Below are 25,702 nucleotides of genomic sequence, written 5' to 3' on the forward strand. Positions count from 1 at the left end.
TAGTTAGTTGTCGGCGATAAAATATAAAATTCAGAAACTTAAAAAATAGGGTAATTAATTAATTAGTTCCAACAAAGTAAAAAAGCACAACCATGTCTTGCCAAAAGAAAAAACACTGGGACCGCAATATAATATAACAGAAACAACCTTTTAATACAAGCACTTCTTGCCAAAATTTATGGATTATTTTAATCACAATTATCTGATTGCCAAGTGCGTCACGGGTCACTAATTAAATCTCAAATCCAATGAAACATCGTAGTTGGGATTCAATTTTCGAAAACCAAGCAAAGTGCGTCTCATTTTTTTTTTATCTATCTAAGAAAAGCAAAAAAAAAAAAAAAAAAAAAAAAAAATCCGAATTTTCCACTTCCTTTTCTTACGGTAGCATGGATGCATATCATCGAGATTATTAGTCTCAGAGTATTTTTATCCATGCAACTGAAAAAAGTAGAAAATATTTATCAAGTTAATAATTTAGTAATTTCTTCATATCAATTTCGGAATATTTTCATCCTATAATTTGTAATTTCGCAAAAGTGATAATATTGTAATTTGCTAACATTCTATCCGATTTTGCTTGTTATCCATTTTGTAAAAATAAATATACTATGTTAACATGATTTCGTTTATTCATTTTTAGAGAGGATAACAAAAAAAAAAAAAAACATTCCTGAAAATTGAGAAAAGGTATCATCCCCCGACTTACAGTTCCCGGAAAATCCCCGTTTGCCTTTTTCACGCGGTTTTAACTGTCTTTTCAACCGCTTTTAACGGTCTAAAGATAAAACTTTCCCGATCTACTCTTTCCTGTTCTGGTTTCTCATATCCTCCCAATCGATCTTTCCCGTTCTCTTCTCTTCTCGCCTCCCAATCTCTTTTCAGATCTCTTTGCTCCTGGCGTCACCTCTGGACCTCCACTCAGCCACAGCCAAGCGGATCGATTTCATCTGTTGCTACCACCGCCGCCGCCGCATTGTTGCCGTCAGTAAAGACGAACCTGTAGGAAAATCGCCGGAAAGTTGTGCAAAAGGAAGATCGCCGTTGGTAAAAATGAATCTGATCTCCACGAATCCGATCCGAGATCAGATTTCACCGCCAAGGAAGCGTTAACTCTGATCGAGGAAGTCAAAGGAATTCAAAGCAGTGGTTTGGTTCTTTTTCTTGCCTTGATTTGATTTGTCATCTAGTTACAGAGATATATTCAATTTTAGCAAAAATAAAAGGTTTTGTAACAAAAGCATGTATCAGATGGTCCAACCCCAATTTCTACTGGGTACTATCCACGGTGGATCAGGATGTTCAGTGATTGATTAATATTTAATTATGGTAAATACTTTTGTTACTAACAGTACTTTAGTCAGGCTTCAATAGTAATTTAATTAACTAGCTGCTACCTTGTAAACATGATTAAAAATTCTAGTATGGCTTGAGATCAGATTACCTAGAGATTGGTACCAAGCTGATCAGATACAGTACCATTTGCTTATCCTTTTAACTCTTGTGAATAAAAGTTATAATTATCAAACCCAAGAAACACTAATAATCTAACTATTTTTTTCTTTATTCTCCTCATATTATCATGCTGGTTAATATTTGGTTTCATTGTCTTTAAGGAGTGTAACGGGGGTTGTATCTATTTTTAATCTTCTGAACTTGTTTCGATTTCAGTGGCCTAATAGTAAATTAAGAGAAGAGGTAAAATTTGCAGCATTTGAGCTTGTCTTATGGTTTTGAGATTTTGATCAAGGTGCTCATTCACTTGCTTAGTATTAGCTCTTCACAAACTTATTTGAAAATAAATTCACAACTTCTGGCAATGGGTCATTAAATCATCAAGCTGGTCGAAAGTAGGTGTCGTTCTATCAAACATATAGGGATGGTATTGAAAGTTGGCTTTTGGATAATATTGAACTTTGCTTTTGTTAATGCATGTCTTGATGAAAAAATGATCTAAGAGAGATTTTAGGCATTTAATGTTAATCAACAAAAAACTAGGACTAAGAAGAAAAAATCACTCTTGTACCCACTTTGTGATCCTAATTATGTCACGAACTTTGCAATCCTAATTATTTTGAATTTCATCTTAAGTGGCATGTTATTTCCAGGTCTTTTTATACTGGTTCATTACAGGATTATTGCATTAGATTTACGGGATTCATCGCTAGTGTATATAGCATGGTTTTGGATTCAATTCACCACTATGTAGTTTACTAGTGACAGGTCCTCTATGACAGAGGTCGGTTTGCATAGCTCCAGCAAGCTTAGTGCCTCTTCCTTGGCTATTGGAGAAACCTGACCAAATAATTATTGGAATATATAGAATCTGTTCTTGTGAAATATTCCTATACAGATTCCAACTGATATTCAAATTGTTCTCTATATTCTAATGCTTTGGGATGAGATAAGTAGAGCATACATGTACTTGCTTGAACTAATCAATGTATTCAGACAGTTGAATGGATATTTGATGAAACATAAAAGTTGTCAATTTAAAGTTAAGTATCCAATTTCTGTTTAGCTTTGCTTCTCTAACCAATGTTATTTTCTCGTTAGTTATCCGATACCAGTACCAGATGGTTTGGTCAGTATTTGACTGGTACAGATCTGCTATCAGGCTTGACTTGCACAGTGCTGAGATTGATAAGTCCATGAAACTGTACTTTTCATGTCCAATATATTGCTACATAACTGCTCATTTTGTTCTTGATTTTCTGCTCTAAAATTCTAACATTTACCATTTTTTATTTTCTTGCCAAGCTAAATGCAAATCAGGTTGTAATTGAAACTCTACGTGGATTTGACCAATTTATGAACTTGGTGGTTGATAATTATGTTGAGCTTAATGGCAATGAAAATAATGACATTGGCATAGTGGTACGTCTTATTAATTTAATTTTTTATTTGAGCTCATTTACTTTTTCTGTTTACCCCAGTGAAATACTCACCTTCTTGTACACCAAAACAAGGTCAAATCCGAACTAAAGTGAAGGGGATTGATTGGTCATTTATCTTTTTAATCTTCACTTAATGGTCAGCTTAAAAACTTAATCTCTTGATTCTGGCAAAGTTTGATGTCTAAAGTTTTCATGAAAATAACAAGTTTGAAAGTTCGGACTACTTTCTAAGCAAAGGTTAAATGATGATTGTTGGAGTAGTTGTTAACAAAGTAACTGTGTTAGTCTAAGGTGACAAGTAATAATTAATGCATAATATTGATAGTTATGGTGATTAAAATAGTTCACTATTATTATCAATTTAGTAAAACTAGGGAATTTTGTTTTATCTGAAGTGATACAGGTGTGTTGTGTTTTGCTTGTAATTAATATGACAATATTATGGTTTCAATCATTATCGCAAGTTACTGCACTGATTTGATATAAATCTATATAACTTAATTCTTCACCAGGTGATCAGAGGAAACAGTGTGGTCATGATTGAAGCACTGGAACCGGTGAAGGCGGCCTGAAGTCCAATTGTGCCTTTCATCTTTAATTGACTTTCCATATAGTGTTGTATTTCATATGCCTTTTCTAGTTTCAGTGAATGTACTTGTTTCTGTTTGAGTATTTAGATCTATGAAATTGTCTACATATCAGTCATGTGATAAGGTTTACATTATTCAAAATAATTAAAAGTAGCATCTAGATGCAAATTTAAAAAAAATAAAATTTGAAACTTTTTTTTTACAGTATTCAACGAAATTGTCTACAGAGTAATGTGATCAAGTTTACAAAATTCAAAACAATTGAAAGTGGTGTTGAGATGCAAATTTAAAAAAAAAAAATTTGAATTTTTTTTATAGGTTCACAAGATTCAACGAAACTATCTATAGAGTTATGTGATAAGGTTTACAGAATTCAAAATAATTGGAAATAACACTTAGAAAGAGATTTGAAAAAAAAATTGAATTTTTTTTTACATATATCTGTTTACAAAATTTGAAAATTTTAAAGAATTCAAAACAATTGAAAGCAGCATCCAGATGTAGTAACAATATGTTTATAGAATTTAACACATGTTATTATAGTTTTTTATATGTGAATTTCAACTATTCCAAATTGACGATGTAGATCCTATGACCATCTATATCTGGATTATATGTGAAATTCTATGTAAAGATATTTTTTATAAAATTAGTACGTTTCAACAAGAATGAACCAAATAAAAAAATATAATTTCAATTACAGTATGTATGTTCACATGATTATATGTGAATGTTCACAGGATTATAAGTGAATGTTCACAGGATAATATGTGAATGTTCACAGAATTATATGTGAATGTTCATAGTATTATTTGTTCATTTTCACATGATTATATGTGAATGTTCACAGGATTATATGTGAATGTTCACAGGATTATATGTGAATGTTCAAAGGATTAGGACAATATGTTTATAGAATTTAACACATGTTATTATAGTTTTTTATGTGTATGTTCACAGGATAATATGTATATATTTACAGAATAATATGTGTATGTTCACAGGATAATATGTGTATGTTCACAGGATAATATGTATATGTTTACAGGATACTATGTGTATGTTCACAAGATAATATGTGTATCTAGAAGGAGATTTGAAAAAAAAAAATTCGAATTCTTTTTTACATTTTTAAAAAATAAAATATTGAAAAAATTTAAAAATTAAATTTTTTTCACCAGTTTGTAGGATTAAACGAAACTATTTAGAGAGTTATGTAGTAAGGTTTACAGAATTCAAAATAATTAAAAGTAGTATCTAGAAGGACTCAAAAAAATTTTGAAGAAAAATTTCAAAAAAGAATTTTGAAAAAAGTTCTGAAAAAAAATTTTGAAATTTTTTTTTGAAAACAATTTTGAAAAGGAATTTTGAAAAAGAATTTTGAAAAAAAAAATTAAAAAAAAAATTTGAAAAAAAATTTTGAAAAAAAATTCAGAATAAAAAATTTGAAATTTTTTTTTTTGAAAAATAAAAATTCTTAATAAAAAGTGTGAAAATAAAGTTTTGAAAAATAAAACTCAAATATTTTTTACATATTTTTGTTTACAAAGTTTTAATGTAGTCATAGTTAGTTTTTAGTTTTGAAAAGCTGTTAGAGATCTTCTAGATGTGGTCCTGGTCAAAGGTTTAAAAGTGGTCCCAGTCAAAGTAGTTAAAGTGGTTAAAGTGGTGGTTAAAGTGGTAGTTAAAGTGGAAGTTATTGGGGACCACACAGAATTAAAAGTTTTATGTTGACAGGATTTATGGAATTAGTTTACAGGATTTAGTATTGATGTTTACAGGATTCAGTATTTATGTTTACAGAATTAGTTGAAAATATCTGGGGATTTTTTGGGGACTGGAGTTGGGAGACTGTTAGCTGCTTCCCTGAAAATTTGACCTGTAAAGTGTGATGTAATATTTTCATACAGATCGATTACTAATTTATGAAGATTGCTACATTAATTAACAATTGCTCCATATTCCTGCAATTGAAGTTGCAATAACGACATCATCGTTTACAAATTTTACAAGTGAAGTGGATATGGCCTCGTATCCGAAGCCATTTTAGAATTTTATAACTAGATTGACTTCGTGTACAAAAATAGGATTGAGTTTCCGTATTTTTTTTTAATAATTATATTGATCCCCTCATCCCTGTCCCCCCATTTAACACCGCACTCTCTCTCTCCAAATTAACTCCCTAAACTGCCTTTTATCCCCGCATTAATTCCTCTAAGAATTTTCATTTATCCCCGGATTAATTACTGCCCTTTAATAACAATCCCCGCATTAATTAACAATCCCCACATTAATTATACTGTCCTCTAATAACAATCCCCGCATTAATTATACTATCCTTTAATAACAATTCCCGCTAATAAATATTTATCTGTTTATTGATGTTCAAGAAAGTATTTATCATTGTTCTGACAAGTATTTATCCTTATGTCTGAGAAGTATTTATCATTGTCCCTGACATGATAATACTTTGATTTGATTAAACATTAGTTATTGACAAGTTCAAGAACAAAGTTCAAAAAAGTATTTATCGTTGTTCTGACAAGTATTTTACGATTATATATGGGAAGTATTTATTATTGTCACAGATGTTTTACTGTAAGTTGCAATTATGTATGAGAAGTATTTATCCATGTAACATAAAGTATTTATTCATGTAACATAAAGTATTTATCATTATGTCTGAGAAATATTTATAATTGATATTTTACTGAAAGTTGCAATTATGTCTGATAAATATTTATCCATGTAACATATAGTATTTATCAATGTATCATAAAGTATTTATCCTTATGTCTGAGAAGTATTTATCATTCATAATGTACTGAAAGTTGCAATTATGTCTGATAAATTTTTATCCATGTAACATAAAGTATTTATCAATGTATCATAAAGTATTTATCCTTATGTCTGAGAAGTATTTATCATTGGGTGAGGGGATAGTTTATTTAATGGTCCCCAGTTGTGCGAGGACAATCCAGAAAAAAAAGGAAAATTTGTGCGGGGATAAATGGCAAGTATTTATGAGGTGATTGTTTATTTAATAGTCCCCAGTTGTGCGGGGATGATTCAAAAAAAAAAAAAAAATTTGTGCGGGGACAACTAATGGATTAATTTATTCTTTCCTAAATAGAGATCATTGCACAAGGATTAACACTTTGCAAATTCACGATAAATACTTTGATGCTTCAAGTTAAATACTAACAGTTTCTGCGGAGTATTAATTATTGAGCGGTCCCCCCCCATGATATTTTTGACAGTTTGTGCGGGGTTTTTTTGCGGGGATTGTTATCAGATCCATTTTTTTTAGCCATGCCACATCGGAAATAGTTCATAAAATTCGTAAATTTGTGAATAATTTGTGAAAGTTAAAAATATGTCGAAAATAATAATTTTATGCTGCCATAATTAAGTTTTGTGTGATCGCAAGCAGCTTGTATATATGCCCGGCATTGATTTTCTTGTGATGACGTGATAACTAGGACATGCAATCTAAAAAAACAAAAAAAAAACATTTGGAATTCGTCGTTTGGTCGTAAGTGCTAAGTGGTAACCTAACCATCACTGCATTGGGATTCAATGTTCAAGTTAGTTCATTGGATTAAAGACCCGTGAGGACCATCAGGGTGAAATCCTTTGTGATTTCCTGTGGCTAAAACCAGCATGCGAATCGTGTGCTGTCTCACTGCCACATTGATAAAAACAATACAAATAATTGTCACTGAACTAAGTCGAATAGTCGATACCCTCAGTATGCTTTTTGAAGCCCGTCATATATTTTGAGTGTGATCCATACTGTTTGTATATATATTATGCAGAGAAAAAATGACGACATCCACACGGTGTATAAGCACCGAATGTACTCAGTTTATACAACCGAATCTGGTCTATTGTGAACCATGCAACATATTTGAAAGTGATGGAAGAATAATATAGTGAAACAAGTCTACTCAAAAACCAAATCTAAATTCAGGGACATGCAAAACTCAAATTTAAAATCTAAGAATAAGCAACGGCCTACTCGCTCGGCTACTCCGAGGCTGTAGCTCCGCTGCTGCATAGTACCATAACCTAACTCATCAACTGATACTTGACTTGTACAAATTTTGATACACAACTGAACGTTTTAACTTGATTTTTTTTTAATCAAACTGTCACTACTATTAATACATTTCATACCTACAAAATTGTTAGCATGTCCATGACATACGTCTCTAAATATCCACAAAATATTGTTGTATGTGATTCTAAAAGAGGATTTTGACTCTTAGGTGCATGCTTAAGTGCCCATCCTTTTCCGTTTTCAATTTTCCTAAGTTTTCAAAAGCCAAAAAAAAAAAAAAATGGTTTGAATAAAAAACAGGAGCGCACACAGAGTATGACATCATTTATTATGAAACTTTTGTTTCACTCTTTGATTTGTCCCAAGAAAAAAGAAACACCGTCCAAAAAAAAAAATTCATACAGTTGTACCGCACAATTCATAGCCAAAGTGGGCCCCTCTTACAGAATAGTCTATTTGGTTGGTTGGTTCCCAAGCAAAGAAATTGGAAAAAAATAATAATAATTAAGGAAACAAATCAAATCCCCAAAATTATGAAGCATCCAATTGAATATGCATAAATAAGTTATGGTACTATTGATATACATATATAATATGCACGAGTATAGTAATTAGTAGCAATTACTTCAGTTTATTTACTTTTAGAAAATAAATAAATAAATATTTTATAAAGAACCGGAATAATTATTTTCAACAACATAAATCGCATATTTGGTATCTTTTTTTTTAGCGACAAGAAAAAAAAATCTTTTCTAGTATTTAAAACATATTTAATTATTTTCTAATAATAAACAAACTGAAATTACTTGGTATCTGCTCTGGTTAATTAAATATATACGGAACATAATATTTAGATTCTGCTAGAAAGAAGAAGACAAATGAAGTACAAGTGGCAGTAGGGGCATGCTTGGTAATATGTACTTTTATAAGAAGGTATCTGCACAAATAAAAGTAATTCTAGGACTTCTTTACGAACAAATTTCTCAAAATATGAAAATTAAATTTAAAAGCAATAATATCACAATTTGTTTTTTTGATTGGAGTAATAATATCACAATTAAAATGCCATCCCTTTTTGGGATGCGCCCAGCTAACATTCTGTGAGCTGGACCCTGTGGGGCCCACAACTAAGAGGAATGAAATCATGAAACCTTTCTTTAAGATATCTACACTGTCCGATTATAAATCCTACGATCTAGATTACATCTCAATAATACCTTCATTGGATCTTTACAGAAAGAACCCTCTTTAATGAAATCTATTTACTTGGGCTTCTACAGAACATGTGTACCATCATTCTCCAAATATGAATAAAATTCTAAGGATATTATGAGGAAAAATAAATATGGGTAGAGTGAGCAAAATTATTTGTTATAAAAGAAATATTAGGAAGTTAAGCAAAATTACTTTTTCATAAAAATAATATTAGGAAGTTAAAAGCATTTGAAATTATTTAACTAGTTAAGAGAAAATGGCATAAATAATGTGGTTTATATTTTCTTATTTTCATAACTATCATGTAAATCCAAATTCAATAATTAAACAATGTTCTTTTCCAATTTGCCTGCCCCCTAGGGAATTTTTTAATTATAATTGTATTATATTTGAGGAGAGATCCAATTACACCCTTTTTTGGTGACACTGAATTACGATCTACATTTTAAAATTCGAAACAGTCGATTCAAACTGTTCAACGTGATAGATATATTAAAATGTGCTTGCAGATCAAATTTTACATTTGTTTGAATTTTTTTACTATTTATTAAGATGGGTACAAAAATTCAATGATCATAATATAGCGATTTTGTTAAATACTTAATAAATAGTAAAAAAATTCGAAAAAAAATGTAAAATTTGATCTGCAAGCACATTTTAATATATCCATTAATGGTTTGGATCGACTATTTTAACTTTGAAAACTTTGTAAATAGAGAGTGTAATTCGGTGTCACCAAAAAAGTTGTAATTGGATCCTTCCTCAGTATATATAATGTCACTATATTTTTCTGGATCTTCATTCTTTGCTCTCTAAATATGATACTAGTATCATACCCGTGCGTTGCAACGGAGACATATTATAAGAAACAAATATATCAATAAAAAGTAATAATTACTAAAAATCAAGACACATGTTAATAAAAAATTTATATGATTCTGTATTTTTAATTAACTTTAATCGTGATATCTGATAACAATTTGATGATGTGATGATTCTTTATTTTTAAGTACCAATGATATCAAATAATAGCTCGATTCGAATCTAATATCAAATATCATACAAACAATTCAATATCGACATATAATATGATATCAAAAAACATAAATAAAAAATGTTATCGTGTGTATGTATATGATATATACACACACACACATATTATAAGAGAAATATATATTCACACACACGTTTCAATTTATATTCTTCTTTGTTTCCAATTTATATTATTCTCCTTCTTTGTTTCCAATTTAGAATACACACACACACACACACATTGATATATTCTATATTGAAAATATATTCTAAATTGCACACACCAATATGTATAGAAACAAAGAAAGAGAAATAAAAAAATTAAAAAAAAATGATTTCCATTGTGATCCGTATAGAAATGAAGAAGAAGTAAGGAAACAAAGAAATAAGAAAATGGAAGGTGGAGTCTTCTCAATTAAAGAAGAGATATATGAAAACAAAGAAATAAGGAAACATATAAGTATATCGCTAAATTTCAGAATTTGTTCAATTTTAATTGTAACGTATCGTGTGGCAGTACATGTAGTGAGTATGTTTTTAACTAAATTTAGACTGCTATACATAAAACAGATGCATTTAATGAAAAAAAAACAAATTATGTAATTGGAGGGCTGAGATCAAATCCGAAGTTTCATTTTTCAATCGTAGCCTTTGGCGAATCGGACACCCAACATGCTTAATAATAGAATGAAAATATTATTTGAGTTGCACTTTTCCACAATGAAAATTAAATCCATTCTAAAGATAACGTTAAAGAAGATATAGATAAAAAATTTCCCTTTTTTTAGATATTTTAAGATTCTAATCATCCTTTCTTTGCCGGAAATCTTCATTTCCTTATAATGCAATAATGTTTGGATTTCATATTTTATATTCATACATCTTTTATGACCCGGATGTACAATTTGCATTCAAACCATATACTTGCGAAAATTATGTACATTCCATAAAATTAAAAACATCTTAGATGTTGTATAATAAAAATTGCCATGTACATTCACCATATTTTAATTAGATCTTGCAACATATCATGTACATCTTAGACGTGCTTCATATCCTTTGTGCTTCATACCTATATGAAGTATACATGATATTATCAATTTATGAGGGGTGTGACTGATATTGTTCTGCTATCTGATCTAAAAAGGACGCCTTGGGAGACCATCCGGACGTTGGAAAAGTGCAGGGGCCAAAAAGGAAAAGTAGCACTTTAACGGCGTTAAGGCGTTAACCTGACGCATCCGTACTGCCGCTTCGGACATACTGAAGGGTAGTTTCGGGATTTTTGAAGTGGTCTTTTAGTGACAGCGAGGTTTTGGCAAAGCGCGGTTCGCATACACCCGGTCTCTGGTCTCATCAATGAACCGATATTGCTAAAAAGTATTCTAATTTGGTTTTCTGGTACTGATTTAGTTACACAGTTACACCATCATGCTATTCTATAATTAGAATATATTAGTAAAATATTAAATTTCCTAAACAGAGTATCTCAGTTTTTGCTATAATTTATTTATCAATTTACTTATTTTTGTCAATCTCTAAATTTTGGTTTCCAAAAGGTTTTATTATTCTCAATAAAGGTTAAATATTCATACTAAATTAGTTAACTTGCTTGTTATATTTAGATGTAAGCTACTTTTAAAAATCCATTATGAAAATTTCTAATGCTACGTCAAATTTTAGAGGGTTTTAAGAATTTAGAGTAGACCACGTCTACACAAATTTCTTCTATTAGAGGGTTTATTTGGCACTGCCTCTCTTCTCTCTCTCTCTTTCTCTCTCCCACATACCCCCCTAATTTTTAATTTATTTCCCTTTTCTTAAAAATCTCCATTTTAGTTGCTCTTGCTCTCTCCCACACAAACTGCAATCTCCTCTCGCAATCAAGGATAAATCTTATCCACTAAACGCGCCGGATCATACGATTTTCAAGCTTTTTCTGATTTTCTCTCATTCTCTCTTTGTAAAAGATCCTATATTTTCTACTAAAAATGCGGCTCCGCCTTTGGGTTCTTCACACTACCTCGCCATGCTTGAATTGGAAAAGCTCTGAGAAGTTTTGAGCTTTCTTTAGCGTTTTTTCTACTGGAAGCTTCTAAGAGGTAACTTCAGGGAAACTACAAAGAGTGTTATTTTGGGTTTTATCACTTAGAAGCTACAGATATTTTATTTGTGGTACTACATTGGTGGGGTTTTTCCTTGTTACAAGAGATGAGAAGGACCAGATTGTAAGTTTAACTTGCTGGATTCACCATATTCTCCTCCCAGATCCCTTTCACAGTGAATTTAAGGGATCTGGGTTTCAATTTCTCCTTAACTTTGCGCGCATTGATGGAGTGTACGCACAATTTGGTGATTTGGGTATCTCTAATTTGTGTCCTTTTCCTGCACCAATGTACCTCTCAGTCCCCAGCAAGAGAACTTGATTCACTACTACAAGACTACGCATACCGGGCTTTACGACACCCCCATACCGGCATCATTTATACTGGCCAAGTACCGGCCAACTTCACTGGTATCAGTATCTCAGCTTTAAGGTTAAGAAGTGGCAGTTTGCGTAAACGCGGTTTCCCGAGTTACATGCAGTTTGACATACCAGTAGGTGTGATTGTGCAACCATATGCGGAAAGACTCGTTCTTGTGTACCAAAACCTTGGTAACTGGACCTCTGATTACTACCCGCTCACCGGTTTCACGTACCTGACACCGATAATCGGTTTGTTAGCATATGATGCAGCTAATTTGTCTGGTACCAATTTATCTGAGTTGGAATTTGTGGCATCAGAATCACCAATTTCGATTGATTTTGGAAATTTAACCACTTCAGCAGCCGGTACTGACCCAAAATGCGTGTGGTTTGACCTAGACGGGGTGGCCCAATTCAGGGATTTGGTATCAAGTAATAAATGTGAGACTTATAGGAGGGGCCATTTTGCAATTGCTGTTAATACAAGCGGGATATCTCCTTCGCCGGCCCCTTCAGGGCCCACCCATCATAAGAAGATCTCTAGCAAGGCATGGAAGATAATCGGGGGAGCTGTTGGGGGACTTGTATTGTTAATCCTGTTGTCAATGCTGATATGTTGCATTGTAAGGTATAGGAGGGAAAAGAAGGTGAAGGAGATGGAGAGACAGTCGGAGGCAGGGGAGGCATTGCATTTTGCTCGAGTCGGTGGGGCCCAGGCACCAGTGGCTTTAGGCACACGCACACAACCGGTGCTTGAAAACGAGTATACCGCAGCTGGATTGAGTTAACAAGGTTTTGCAAAGCATCCAAAGCAATAAGAGATGCCCGTAGATATTGATTGGTTGGTTGGTATGGTTCTTCCTCCTTGTGAAATTAGGGTTTTGTCTTTCGGGTTGAGGTTGGTTCGGGTTGGGAAGATCTGGCTGTATGCCGCAAGATTGATGCATGCAAAAATTCTAGGTCAAGGGGAATGAGGTTGAATTTTTACTTGTGGCCAAATTTTTTTGGGGATGTTGTATTCATAATTTTAGGTTGGAAATAATGCCGAGTTAATATTCATTTTTTTTGTTTGTTTTGGTGGTTGTAGTTTCATTTGTTTTTCAATCATTAGTGATTTTATTTAACTTCTGTGTTTATGTGTATTTGTCTGCCTCTTGTATGTACTCAGAAAGCGGATATGTGATTAGTAAAAGAAAAATATTGGTACATGCTAGAAACATGAGTTCAAATCCTTGTCTGAATTGCGTGTTGATTATGGTCATGATTTATTTTTTGCTTTCAAGAGGTTATTATTTCATTTAGTTATTGCTTGGAAGCATAAAAATGACATATGCATAGATATGATGAGTTAGGCTGGGGTGCTATGGATAGCATAGTGGCCTCTATGCTACGGCTCAATATTCGAGTTTTCAAAATCCAAACAGTCAATCCGAACCGTTCATCTTATTCTCCATATTAATATCTGCTTGGAGACCAAATTTTATAATTTTCTAAATTTTTTTACTATTTATTAAGCTACTTTGAAAATCGCTAATCCAACGGTTTTACTGTTTTGTGCAGCCACCGTTGGATCAACAATTTTGTAAAATACTTAATAAATAGTAAAAAAATTCAGAAAAATGTAAAATTTGGTCTCCAAGCAGATATTAATATGGAGAATAAGATGAACGGTTCGGATCGACCGTTTGGATTTTGAAAACTCGAATATTGAGCCGTAGCATAAAGGCCACTATGCTATCCATAGCACCCCAGCCTAACTCTAGATATGATATATATATATATATAGAGAGAGAGAGAGTATGGCTAAATTGTTACCGGTAACACTTCGATCTAAGTACTTACGGAGTCATATCTTCGTATTTGATGTTAAAACAACAAATCCAAATTGTTAAATGTTCAATCTATATTAAAATGTGCTTGGAGATCAAATTTTACATTTTTAAAAAAAAAAATTTACTATTTATTAAGATGGTTTGAAATCGTTGTTTTTAAATTATGAAGCAACTCTTTTGTAGCTATCACAAATATATTTTTACAATTATTGTCTCTGAGATTTGTCAAGGGACTTGAATTTTTTTGCTATTTTTCCATAACTAATCTACTCATTTCACAACTTTTCCATTACCAAAATAAAGAACTTTTTTAGCACGATGTTTAGAACCTGTTCGATCTTCAATTGGAAATGGGTATGGACACAAAAATTGAATTGAAAAGTACTACTTCCGTGAGAAAAAAAAATTCAATTCAACTGAATTTTTTTTTCCCACAGAAATAATAACGCGACCTAACAGAGCCTTATAAAAATATTTATATCATTTTCAGATATGTGTATACATTTGCAAACTTTTAATATTCCATCATGAAACTGTCACTAGCCCCAGTCCTTGACCTTTTCTAGTAGCAGAAAATTCTGCGCATCTTTATTCACTGACAGATGGGTCCCATGTCTTTTGGGTTTAATAAGGGGGCAATATGTAATAGAAAAATTGGATTCGTTGTCTTCCCATTGCTTTTATGTTCAAGTCACGTGGGGCTGTGACAAGGGTTTAATAAAAAATGAGAGAGAAAAAAGAGTGTAAAGTGTCTAACAGTCTAAGAATGGAGAACGCCAGCTCAGTAGTCAATTCAGGTAGAGACATTGGTAAATAAATTATTGTAAGGGTAATAATGTAAAAGGATTAAAAAGTTGGGTATATATGCAAACCTCCTTAAGGCTCCCATTTATTCAGGGTATTGGGTCTACATGCAACTCTAAATTTGATAGATCAAATTCAGAGATCACATGGGAAGGAAGGTGTAGGGACCGTTGTGCAAAAATAAAACCAACATTTTTGTAATCATAACCTTCTGTTAACAATATTTTCAACTAGTTTCTAAACTGTCTTACAAATAATTTCAGCTACATATCAAATTATATCAGTATATTATGGTTGGGGTTAGAATTTAGGAGTAGTTCCTTCTTTATTTTTTAAAAGAATTTTACAACACATATTACTTAATTCTTGATGAATTGGGGGGGTTTTGTAGCAAATTTGTCAAAAATAAAATTGACAAGCAGAAAAATTGAAGGAATGGCACTATGCCAGCTCAAATTCAGCAATTTAACACAGAGAATCAAGTCAAGCTTGTGTGTATGTCAGATTTTTTAACCCTACTGCCAATCTATCAAAATTCCAAAAACCAATAGGTTGTTTTGGAAGCATTATGAGGTTATAAATTCTGATCTTCTATGCCTACACATATATCATTCTGTGTAGCGAGTCAGTCGGATGACCCTTCAAGAACTTCTTTTGAATTTATTGAACCTAGGACTGTACCAATTCGCTCATAACTCGCTCGCTAACTGCTCGCTTTAACTCGCTTATTTATAAATCTAGTTGGCCGGCTTGTTTAATAAATGAGCTGAGTTTGAGCATACCCAACTCGCTTATTAACAACTCAAGTTACAAACAAATTCGTCACAATAAAACTCATGCTCTTCTAAAAAACTCATAAGTTGTTGTTTGAATTTTTATTTTGTTAGTTATATTATTATTTATGTTTGAATTGTTTGTTTAGATAAATTGTTATTAAATCATTTAAATTGTTTGTGTTTAGATAAATTTTTACTATTATATAACTATAACTAACAAAATTAAACGAGCTATAAACGATCCCTTTAGAATCACAGCAGATTTATTTGCCTATTATTAGGTATGTTGTTAGATTGTTAATTCATATGATTAGCTAGCTAGGCTTGTCATATATAATAATATCAGGTGATTTATCTGAGATCTGTAAAAGGTGTTTAGCATACATCTAGCATGACCTGGCAAATTATCCAGATACCGGAAATATCCTTGAAAAACCAAAACAAATGTTTAAGTCGGAATATGTCAAGATCAATTTTCTTTATATTTATGAAGGATCAAAATCTTCAAATCATTTTCATATAGTTGCACTTATTTTCAAATTTGCAACTTCTATAAAAAGAGCAATATTTAAAAATCAAATGTGTTGTGCGTAATTATCAAAAAATCACGACAAACATTGAAAGAAAAATATAGCTAAAAAACCCAAAATGCAAGAGAATGATTTATAAATTGATGATAAATATGTCCTTGAAAAAAACTGAAAAATTATTCCAAGTGACATGATTCTTTTCATGAATGAATGAGAAATATTTATGATAGTTTTTGTTTTTTTGGAGAATTTTACTAAAAGAATATTGGTATTTTTGTATGAACGCGCTCCGTATTTGAATTTTCAATCAGTAAATTCATAATATTTTTGAATTCAGACAAGGCATATGATTTTTTTAATGAAAAAAATAAAGGTCTACCTTTTCAAATTCTAATATTCATAAATGATTTTTTATTTGAATTTTGAAATTACAATCCCCACATGAAAAATATCTTTTATCATTAAATCAAGTCTAATTCACAATAGAGACAGTACAATTTAATTTATTATCTCTCTCATTATTTTCTTAAATGCATTTCAATCCCCATTATATTATAAATAGGCGAGTACATAGATAGTGGGCTATTAATAAAAACACAGCCTTCCTTCCAAATATAAATTGTAAAAAAAAAAAAAAAAATGTCTTTGACTTTTCCTTGGTCACATGATTTTCTTGGAGTTTGAAATAACATAAACTACTAGACAAATTGGTTGTTTTGATATTGTAGGTATTATTCACGTACGGTAGAATCTAATCTATATTCACTTGTATAATTTTTCTCTGTGATGGGTAGGTATATGGGAAGCCAAATTAATTTATTGAAAATGGGGATAATTGTCGAAACTTGGTCGGAGTTTAAAAATTCAAATTGCGGATGTGTTCTTTTGTTATTAGATTATCAGAATAGATTATATATCAAATACAATATATTATAACAATTACTAATTTGATTATCAACTAAATATGAATAAGATTGAATCATTTTTTTTTAATTGTTTGATGAATCACCAATCAACTTTCAACTTACATAATTTATTACACGATTACTTGTATAGTAAAAAAACATATCTAATTATGATTTTTTTTTATATTTATATGCAATGTGTCGGTTGTTATTAATTACAATCCTTATTTATAAAACCTGTGATTAGCCTTATGGATAGTTTTCATGTATGTTATAAAAAAAATATTTCCGCAAAAAATAACGTAGGCCAATATGCATGCTTTATTAATAATTTATCTTTTAAGAAAAAGAAAGATAACATATATGAAATCATATCGCTTGCTAAATGCTAGTTTAAATAACAAGCCACCAAGTTGATGCTATTTAATGTGTATTTCTTTAATTATTTTATGCATGAAAAGTTGGTTCAGATATTGACACTTGGAAATGCAATAAGCATGTTCAATGATTTGATAGAAAGATCCGTTAGCTGAGATTATATATGAAGCAAATCATAGCCTAGTATCAATCATTCGATCGTGATCCTCTTATCTCTAGCTAGAATTATATTTCAGTTATGAACTTATGATATATAGAGCTAGTTGACATCAACACTTGCATTCATGCTCTACATATCAACTTAGAATTGCTAAAGTTCTCCCTTGTTGCTCTCTTAAACGTGCATTTTGCAAATGGGAGAAATTGGTGACAAACTAGAGCATTTTGCAAATGTTCACTTAAATTGTCAAACTATTAGACTTGTACAGAAAAAAAATAAAATAATAATAATAATAGAACGAAATCTAATTGAGACATTCTATAAGGTGCAATGGTTGTATTATTTGTATATAAAGACTAACCCCACTAATTGGCGATGTGCATAATTAAATTTAATATTGGTCCTAATTAGAATTATATATTAATTTAATAAGGCAACCTGAACAATTAAAAAGCATATTGCAATACCAAAGCAGTGCAATATAATTATTCACTTTGTCAAACACTTTATGATTATCTTAATTATTCACTTTAGATTATATTAAAAATCAAAGTAGTACTGCAATATAATTATTGCTTCATCGTGTTTGAAGAGCTTGATGTCGATACAAGGAAGTCTGACAAGATTACCTGTTTGGCCTTCTTGTTGTAGACACTTTTTGCGAGAGAAAAAACATATTTAAAACGGTAGTCCGTCGCAAAACATACCGTCGTAAAAAGAAAAGGCTAAACAATGAGGGTAGTCCGTCGCAAAAAGTCATTTTTTTATCCTCGCAAAAAGTGTCTCATTCTTGTCATGCGGTGATTGAGTTATTTTATTGCTTAGTCTAATAATTTTTATAGAAGATTTAACAATTTATCTCCGTTTGTTAGTTAAAATTCTTAGGATCTAATATGATATTTCAAAATCAAAATATTAAAAAAAATAGGCTTAGAACACATGATATGATAATAAACAATATAAGTATGATACATCACACAATATTGATGATCTTACTTGTATAAGTTTTGTTTACATTCAAACTTCATAAAATCACAACAATGGCAATTTTGTTAAAAGTTTCACGGCCTAGATTTATATTACAAAATATTGGAGAAGATCAAAATATGTCTATGGTTAACTATTTCTAAATTTGCATTATTTTTATACCCTGATTTTGTTGTTTTGTTACATCACAAACTCTTTTCCAAAAAAAGTAAAATTACATTTTGTACAATATCTCCAAAATAAAAAAACGGAGGTTATGTAATATTATATGATTTTTCAATAAAAAAAAGACTAATTATTGTAGAATTATTATTAGATATAGAAATATAAACATTGAAAAAAAAGTATAAACGGTTAAGAAAGCCTAGCCCCCTACTTGGTAATGTGCATAATTAAATTTAGTATTAGTACATAATTAAAGTAACATATTTAATCAGACAACGAAAATAATTAAAATAAACACATAAAGGCATGCAATTTAAATATAGCCAGCAGTGTATAGTTTAATTAATGGACAAACAACACGTTGTTCCTTTTATGTTAAATAAAGCCAATATATGTGCTACAAAATTAACGTATTAAAATAAACATAAAACTATTAAATATACAAACACAAACCGCACAAAACGTTCAAATAATTAAAACTATGTTTTTCAAGGAAAGTTATTGAAGCAATTATTTGTTTGTAATTTTTTTTTAATGAAGACGATATATATATCTCCGCATCAAAATTTCAAAATTGTATGTTTGATCCATTACTATTACATCTTACCATCTTAATTATATTAATACAAAAATCAAAACAACATATGTTCATAACAAATTCAGTGGAAAGAAACAACATGATTCCTCCGCAGTTCCCTCGAGAATATCGCTGGCGATAAAAAAAGTGATATTTTGAGAGTCGACCTAAGCTTCTCTGCTCACCGCCCTCCGCCCTTCCCTCTTCCATTCCGTTTGGTCCACTTCACCTTACTCAATCCGAGCAGTGCTTCCATTAATGGATCTGGTCACTACTCCGCCTCGCTACTCTCTCGTCTTGACTTACCGGATTCGGATGGAGGTGCTGTAAATTCATTCCACCTTGTCTGTAGTATCTACTATCTATATACATAAATAAGGTACGTGTTATGGTTGATGGCAGTGATGTGTTTGTAGAAATGTGATCTTCTTCCTTCTTCTCTTCGTTCTCCTCTGCTTCGATCTTTTTTTGTCCTTGTCGTATCATCAGGCACAAACCTCATCTGAGCATGAAGGCTCTCATGGATTCCCTTGCCTTGATTTCAACAACACTGTTTTGTGATAACGACAAAAAATTATGCAGGCTCACAGCCTACCAATCTGAGCACAAGCACAGAAAATCCTGCAGGCTCAATATATATCTACTAATATGAGTGCAGAAACCCCTGGTTCTGCTTTTATTTTCCGATTTTTCTTGTCTACTTTTGTAAAGAAATTCAGTTGTAATATTTAATGTACTAGTATAAATATTGTATGTACTGGTACGAAACTATGTGTAATTGGTTTGTCCTGATTAATGAAAATACTTACTGGTTTTAAACCAAAAAAGAAAAGAAAAAAGAAACAACATGATAAAACAGTGGTCAGTGGGGGTCAACCTGGTAGAAGTTAATCAATTATGTACAGGACACATATTATTGGTGAAGTAAAGGTCACATAATACTCTCAACGTTTTGGTTTAAAAATGGCATCTGGACCAGTAATTAACTAATTTACACATCATTACTTAGCTTTCAAGAGAAGCAGAATTCCAAGATTAACAAATTATCATTGGTAGAGCCGAACAGGCCCACAATCAGATGACACGTGTACTGCAAACAAAAAAATATGAAGGAAAAAAGGGGTCCAACGTGATAGTTTTCTGTCAAGCTGCAGTAGTAAACACCTGTCCTCAAATAAATAATAATGAATAGCAGATGTCGGTAAAATTTAGCACCATTTTGTTAGATTTGCTTTGGCCTTTTTTTTCTTTTTCTTTTTTTCATATGTATGAAGCTTGGTTTATATTTAAAAAAATTGGTGACTACGTTACCTTTTTTTTCTCCAAAAAATTATCAATATATTGAAGAGGATGTGGAGGATTTTCGTTTTGTACGCCTTTTCACTGATTTTTTAAAGAAAAAAGAAAAAAAGGAAACTTATTTTTATTTGTAGGTGTTTCGAAGAGTTTACTATTTTCTTAAAAAGAGAATACAAAGTATATAATTTTTTTTGCTCTACTCATATCGACTAAATTATATTATTTCATGTTTACTGAGTTTTGGGTTCTCTTCAAGTAAACAATATTGGGGATGGGTTTAAAATATATTTGAAAATTTATTAGAGCACATAAAGAATTAAGAGAGGGTTCAAATGCCTCCATCTCCCTCCATTATTTTCAAAGTTCAAACAGTCGATCCGAACCGCTCAACCTAAACTCCATACTAAAATATGTTTGGAGACCAAATTTTATATTTTTAGGAATTTTTTTACTATTTTTTTAGATAGGTACAATAATACTGTTTTTAGATGGTTCAGATTTACTAATTTTGTACCTATCTAAAAAAATAGTAAAAAAATTGCTAAAAATATAAAATTTGGTCTCCAAACATATTTTAGTATGGAGGTTAGGTTGAGCGGTTCGGATCGACTGTTTGAACTTTGAAAATAATGGAGAGAGATGGAGGCACAAAAACATGGAGGCATTTGAACCCTCCTCAAGAATTAAAGCCCGCTTTATCTGCCCTTCTTGGAGAAACAAAATAAACACCTGACTGACACTAAGCAAGAAAATGAGGGCCTATAATCCAAAATCTCTTTATCCACAAAGTAAAACAGCCCAAAATCCCAAAAGCCCAAAACACCTAAATATATTATTCTAGATCCGAAATTGGGCTAGCGTTGACGACGACCAATAGGCTGTAGGTTCTGAAAATTTTGCAAACTGGGATCTAGTGTGGCAGGACCAGATGATGGTGGTGCTGCGGGTCAAAACGTGTATATGATTTACAATTACAACTGCGGAGTAGATCGGATGGGGGCTCTACGATTGTCCGATCCACTTTATGATCCGTGCACTCTATTTTAATATTCGTGCTTGCTAGCGAGGTCGCGTCAATTTTTGTGTGTACAAATTTGATGGTGCCAATCGGCTTTTTTATCCGATACCATTAGAATTCCTTCGTTCTCATGATTTGCAAAAAAAATAAATTATATTTTAGAAATGTAATAACGTGTCTGAATTAAAGAGTTGAAAGAGGAGATGTATGAGGTAAATATCTCAATTTAAAGTTTTTAAATGTCTACAACTAGGGATGGCAACGAATCAAACCGAATCAAATCTACCTTAGTTTGAGTTTGATTTGAATAAGATTCAAATCGAACTGGATTTAATTTGTTTTGAATCAAATTAATTGCAAACTATATATTTTTCGAATCAAAGTCGAATCGAATTACGAACTAATTTTTTTTTAGTAGCTCTAGTTATACTGATAGTTTATACTTTAATTTCTTCTTACGGACAATTCACACAACTTCCTTTTACATTTCATGAATTCACACTAATGGATTATGGGCTAGTTTATTAGTTGTTAGCTGCTATAATCTTGCCAACTAAGCATAAGCAAGTGCAAGACTGATAGCTGCTACATTAACTCTCACAATTGTCAAATTTAAATCCATCAATTACCAAACTTTTTCAACTGAGGTGCTGAGCCCAAAGTAAACAGACAAAACAATTATTTGATGAAAAAAAAGGGCTGCAGCTCTCCTCTCTCTCTCTCTGGAAATTGAAACGCACCCTCCAATTTTCGGATCAATTTTATAAACCATAAATAGAAAAACAATTTTTAGGGAACCAGCATGATTGTTTTTTTTTTTTGAAAAACCACAAAGACCGAGTGGAGCATTCGGTCTCCACTTTTTTTTTTCTCCAGACCGAATGCTCCACTCGGTCTCACCATTTTTTTTAATTTTTCACAGATTCGGCCACATAAGATCCGAATAATCCTTTTATGTATATGTATAGAGAGTGACTTGAAATTTTAAAATCCAAAAAGTCGATCCGAACCGTTCATCTTGTTTTCCATATTAATATGTGCTTGGAGACCAAATTTTATATTTTTCTGAATTTTTTTACTATTTATTAAGCCACTTTGAAAATTGTTGATCCAATGGTGGCTGCTAATTTTACTGTTTTGTTAAGCCACCGTTGGATCAACAATTTTCAAAGTGACTTAATAAATAGTAAAAAATTTCAGAAAAATGTAAAATTTGGTCTCCAAGCACATATTAATATGGGAAACAAGATGAACGGTTCGGATCGACTTTTTGGATTTTGAAATTTCAAGTCACTCTCTATACATATACATAAAACATATGCCACACCGTTTGCCGCACGGAAAAGTTGAAAAAAGAGTGAGACCGAGTGGAGCATTCGGTCTGGAGAAAAAAAAAAGTGGAGACCGAATGCTCCACTCGGTCTTTGTGGTTTTTCAAAAAAAAAAAACAATCGTGTTGGTTTCCTAAAAATTGTTTTTCTATTTATGGTTTATAAAAAAATTCCCCAATTTTCACCCACGCCAGTACGCCATTGATCGAATTGGCATCTATAATTGGCCAGGTATCTCAAAGTTGCACCCAAATGTGCATTAAATCTTATAAAATCCATATAAATCAACCGTTTGGAGGTTTTTCGCGTTCTTCGTATCAAAATTCTCAGTTTAACGCATTGACTATTATTATGAATTTTATTTTCAATAAATCCAAATCTCATTTTTGTGAATTTAAAAAAAAAATAGATTTTAAGTCATTGAATCAACCTGATAAGCTAATGGATTTGAACCCGATAAGCTATTTGAATCCGATTCCTGCCCCTCCCTGGCAGAAATTCTGCATCCACCCTTGGCAACAAGTCAATACAATGGTTAATGAATTTAAAAAACTTTGCTAACAGTGTGATGGTTGATTACTGAAAATACTAACAATTAAAAATTGATTTCTTTGTTGGCATGACTAAAATGGAAATGTACCTAAAATAATGAGAAATATCCAAATATTTTCGATGCCACCTTTACTTGAAGACATGATTCGTCATTTAATCAGTCTTTTCTATCTAATGCGAGAATTTTCTTTGGCTGAAATCTGAAGGTTATTGCTCCCGATAATTTTTCAGATTCCACTATAATTTTACTGCCACACGAATACACCATATATTTTGAAAACTAATTTATATATCAATTACATAGTAAGAAATACCCCTACAGTAAACCAATATTAGTTTATTTTAGGTTAATAGAAAATGAACAAGAATATCCCTTCAATTACGACATTGTAATTGAGCCTCAACATAAATTCAATAAAGCACACATCTATTCACAGAGTAAAATTTGTAGTGTTATACATTAGTTTCTACATTTAAATCATATGAAGTTACCAACCAACATAGGCCGGATTCAGATATTAAATTTACTTATTTTTGAAATATTTTGAATGACCTTTTAATATCTGATTTTATATATATATATATACAAGACGTGATTGGGTGTACTTTTGGATTAGTGCTCTTTTATTTAATTTTCAGTAAATTTGTGAATGTGTTATTTGATTGTTCAATACTTAGAGAGTTATATACAATACAAGACTATGCACCTTCTAACACAGGTGGAGATGATACTTAATATGCTACAAATGAATTTAACAAACGGCCAAAAAAGTGGCTGACAAATATATTAAAATATTTATAGTTTTCTCTATTACGGTAAAGTTCTGCTCTCCTAGTAAAACACACATGCACACACATTCTTTGGAGCTTTATTGTACAAATGCATTTCTAAACAGCTGATTGCAACAATATATATATATATATAGGGTCCAGCTAATTTGCTGCCGGCAACATTTCTGCCCAAGGTGTTGTCGCCTTTTTTTTTATTTTGTGATGTCCAAACAACAAATCCAAACCGTTAGATGTTTAATCTATATTATAACTACTTGGAGACCAAATTTTACATTTTTTAGAATTTTTTTACTATTTATTAAACTGGTTTGAAAACTGCTGATTTCAATGTTGTAGAAATTTACTGAAAACAACGATTTTAGGTATGAATACTTGATATATTATATATGAATACTTGCACGCGTCAGTTGTATAATCTTTAAAATAGTAGGCGGTCCTCAAATAGTAACTAGTATCTCCAAGTAGTTAGTAATTATTTAAGTAGTTAATGACTGGAGAAAGAAATGAAGAAGGTTACAGAATGATAGTTAGATGTTCCATTAATAAAAATTTGGGGACTTAAATATTGGGTTCTCTTTGAGTAAACAAGTGGGTGTTGGGTTTAAAATATTTTTGAAGCCAGTATAGGCTGTGTATAACCAGTCAAAATCCCTTTATCCACAAAATAATTAAAGCCCAAATTACCTAAATCTGTTAGTCTAGATCTGTGTTCTGTTATTGGGCTAGCATTGACGACCAGTAGCCCAATAGGCCATAGCTTTTGAAAATTTTGCAAACTGGCATCTAGTGTGGCAGGACCAGATTACAGTGGTGCTGCGGTCAAAACGTGTATATGATTCAGTAAAAAAATTATATTTTGGATATATAAGAGCATCTACATCTCTGAAACTATTAGAGTTTCTAATCTGACGTGGCAGTTTCTAATCCAGTTTCAGGAATGTGGGAGAGTTTCTTATTTAGAAATTATGCAGAAAAGTTTCTTATTAAGAAACTGTTTATAAACTCTATGTTGGCCAAATAATTGGCTCAAATTGTTTCTCCTTTTTTTAATTTGTTGCTGACGTGGCTTAATAGAAACTCTAAAATGAGTTTCAGGGATGTGAGAGTTAGAAACTTTAAAGACCATAATTTCTAAAAAGTAGTTAACAGTTATTTAGAAATCCTTTTGAATTTTAGGGATGTAGATGCTCTAACACTACTAAATTGGTCTTAGTCACTCTTTTGAACCAGTGGAGGAAGGGAAGAAATTATGAAATGAAAAAAAATCAAAGTAGTGCAATATAATTATTGCATAAGCTACAATGTTGAGTTAAAATTCTTAGAATTAAGTAG

At 31.4% G+C, this 25,702-nt stretch overlaps 1 protein-coding gene and 1 long non-coding RNA gene across 2 annotated transcripts; both read left to right on the plus strand.

Annotated features, from left to right (window-relative positions):
- Positions 1–2,591: 2,591 nt before the first annotated feature.
- LOC144575007 (uncharacterized) lies at positions 2,592–3,584 on the plus strand. Its single transcript, XR_013518339.1, has 2 exons — positions 2,592–2,877; positions 3,410–3,584. It is a non-coding gene; the product is annotated as an uncharacterized LOC144575007 (long non-coding RNA).
- Positions 3,585–11,572: 7,988 nt separating this feature from the next.
- LOC144574845 (transmembrane protein, putative (DUF1191)) lies at positions 11,573–13,481 on the plus strand. Its single transcript, XM_078324927.1, has one exon. The coding sequence runs from the start codon at positions 12,129–12,131 to the stop codon at positions 13,050–13,052; it is 924 nt and encodes a 307-aa protein (XP_078181053.1). The 5' UTR covers positions 11,573–12,128; the 3' UTR covers positions 13,053–13,481.
- The last annotated feature ends 12,221 nt before the right edge of the window (positions 13,482–25,702 follow it).

This window comes from Carex rostrata, chromosome 23 (assembly GCF_964058835.1).
Source record: "Carex rostrata chromosome 23, lpCarRost1.2, whole genome shotgun sequence".
Taxonomy (NCBI): domain Eukaryota; kingdom Viridiplantae; phylum Streptophyta; class Magnoliopsida; order Poales; family Cyperaceae; genus Carex; species Carex rostrata.

Bases quoted from the DNA above. Each gene is read 5' to 3' on its own strand.
- LOC144574845 (XM_078324927.1), top strand. From the start codon at position 12,129: ATGGAGTGTACGCACAATTTGGTGATTTGGGTATCTCTAATTTGTGTC.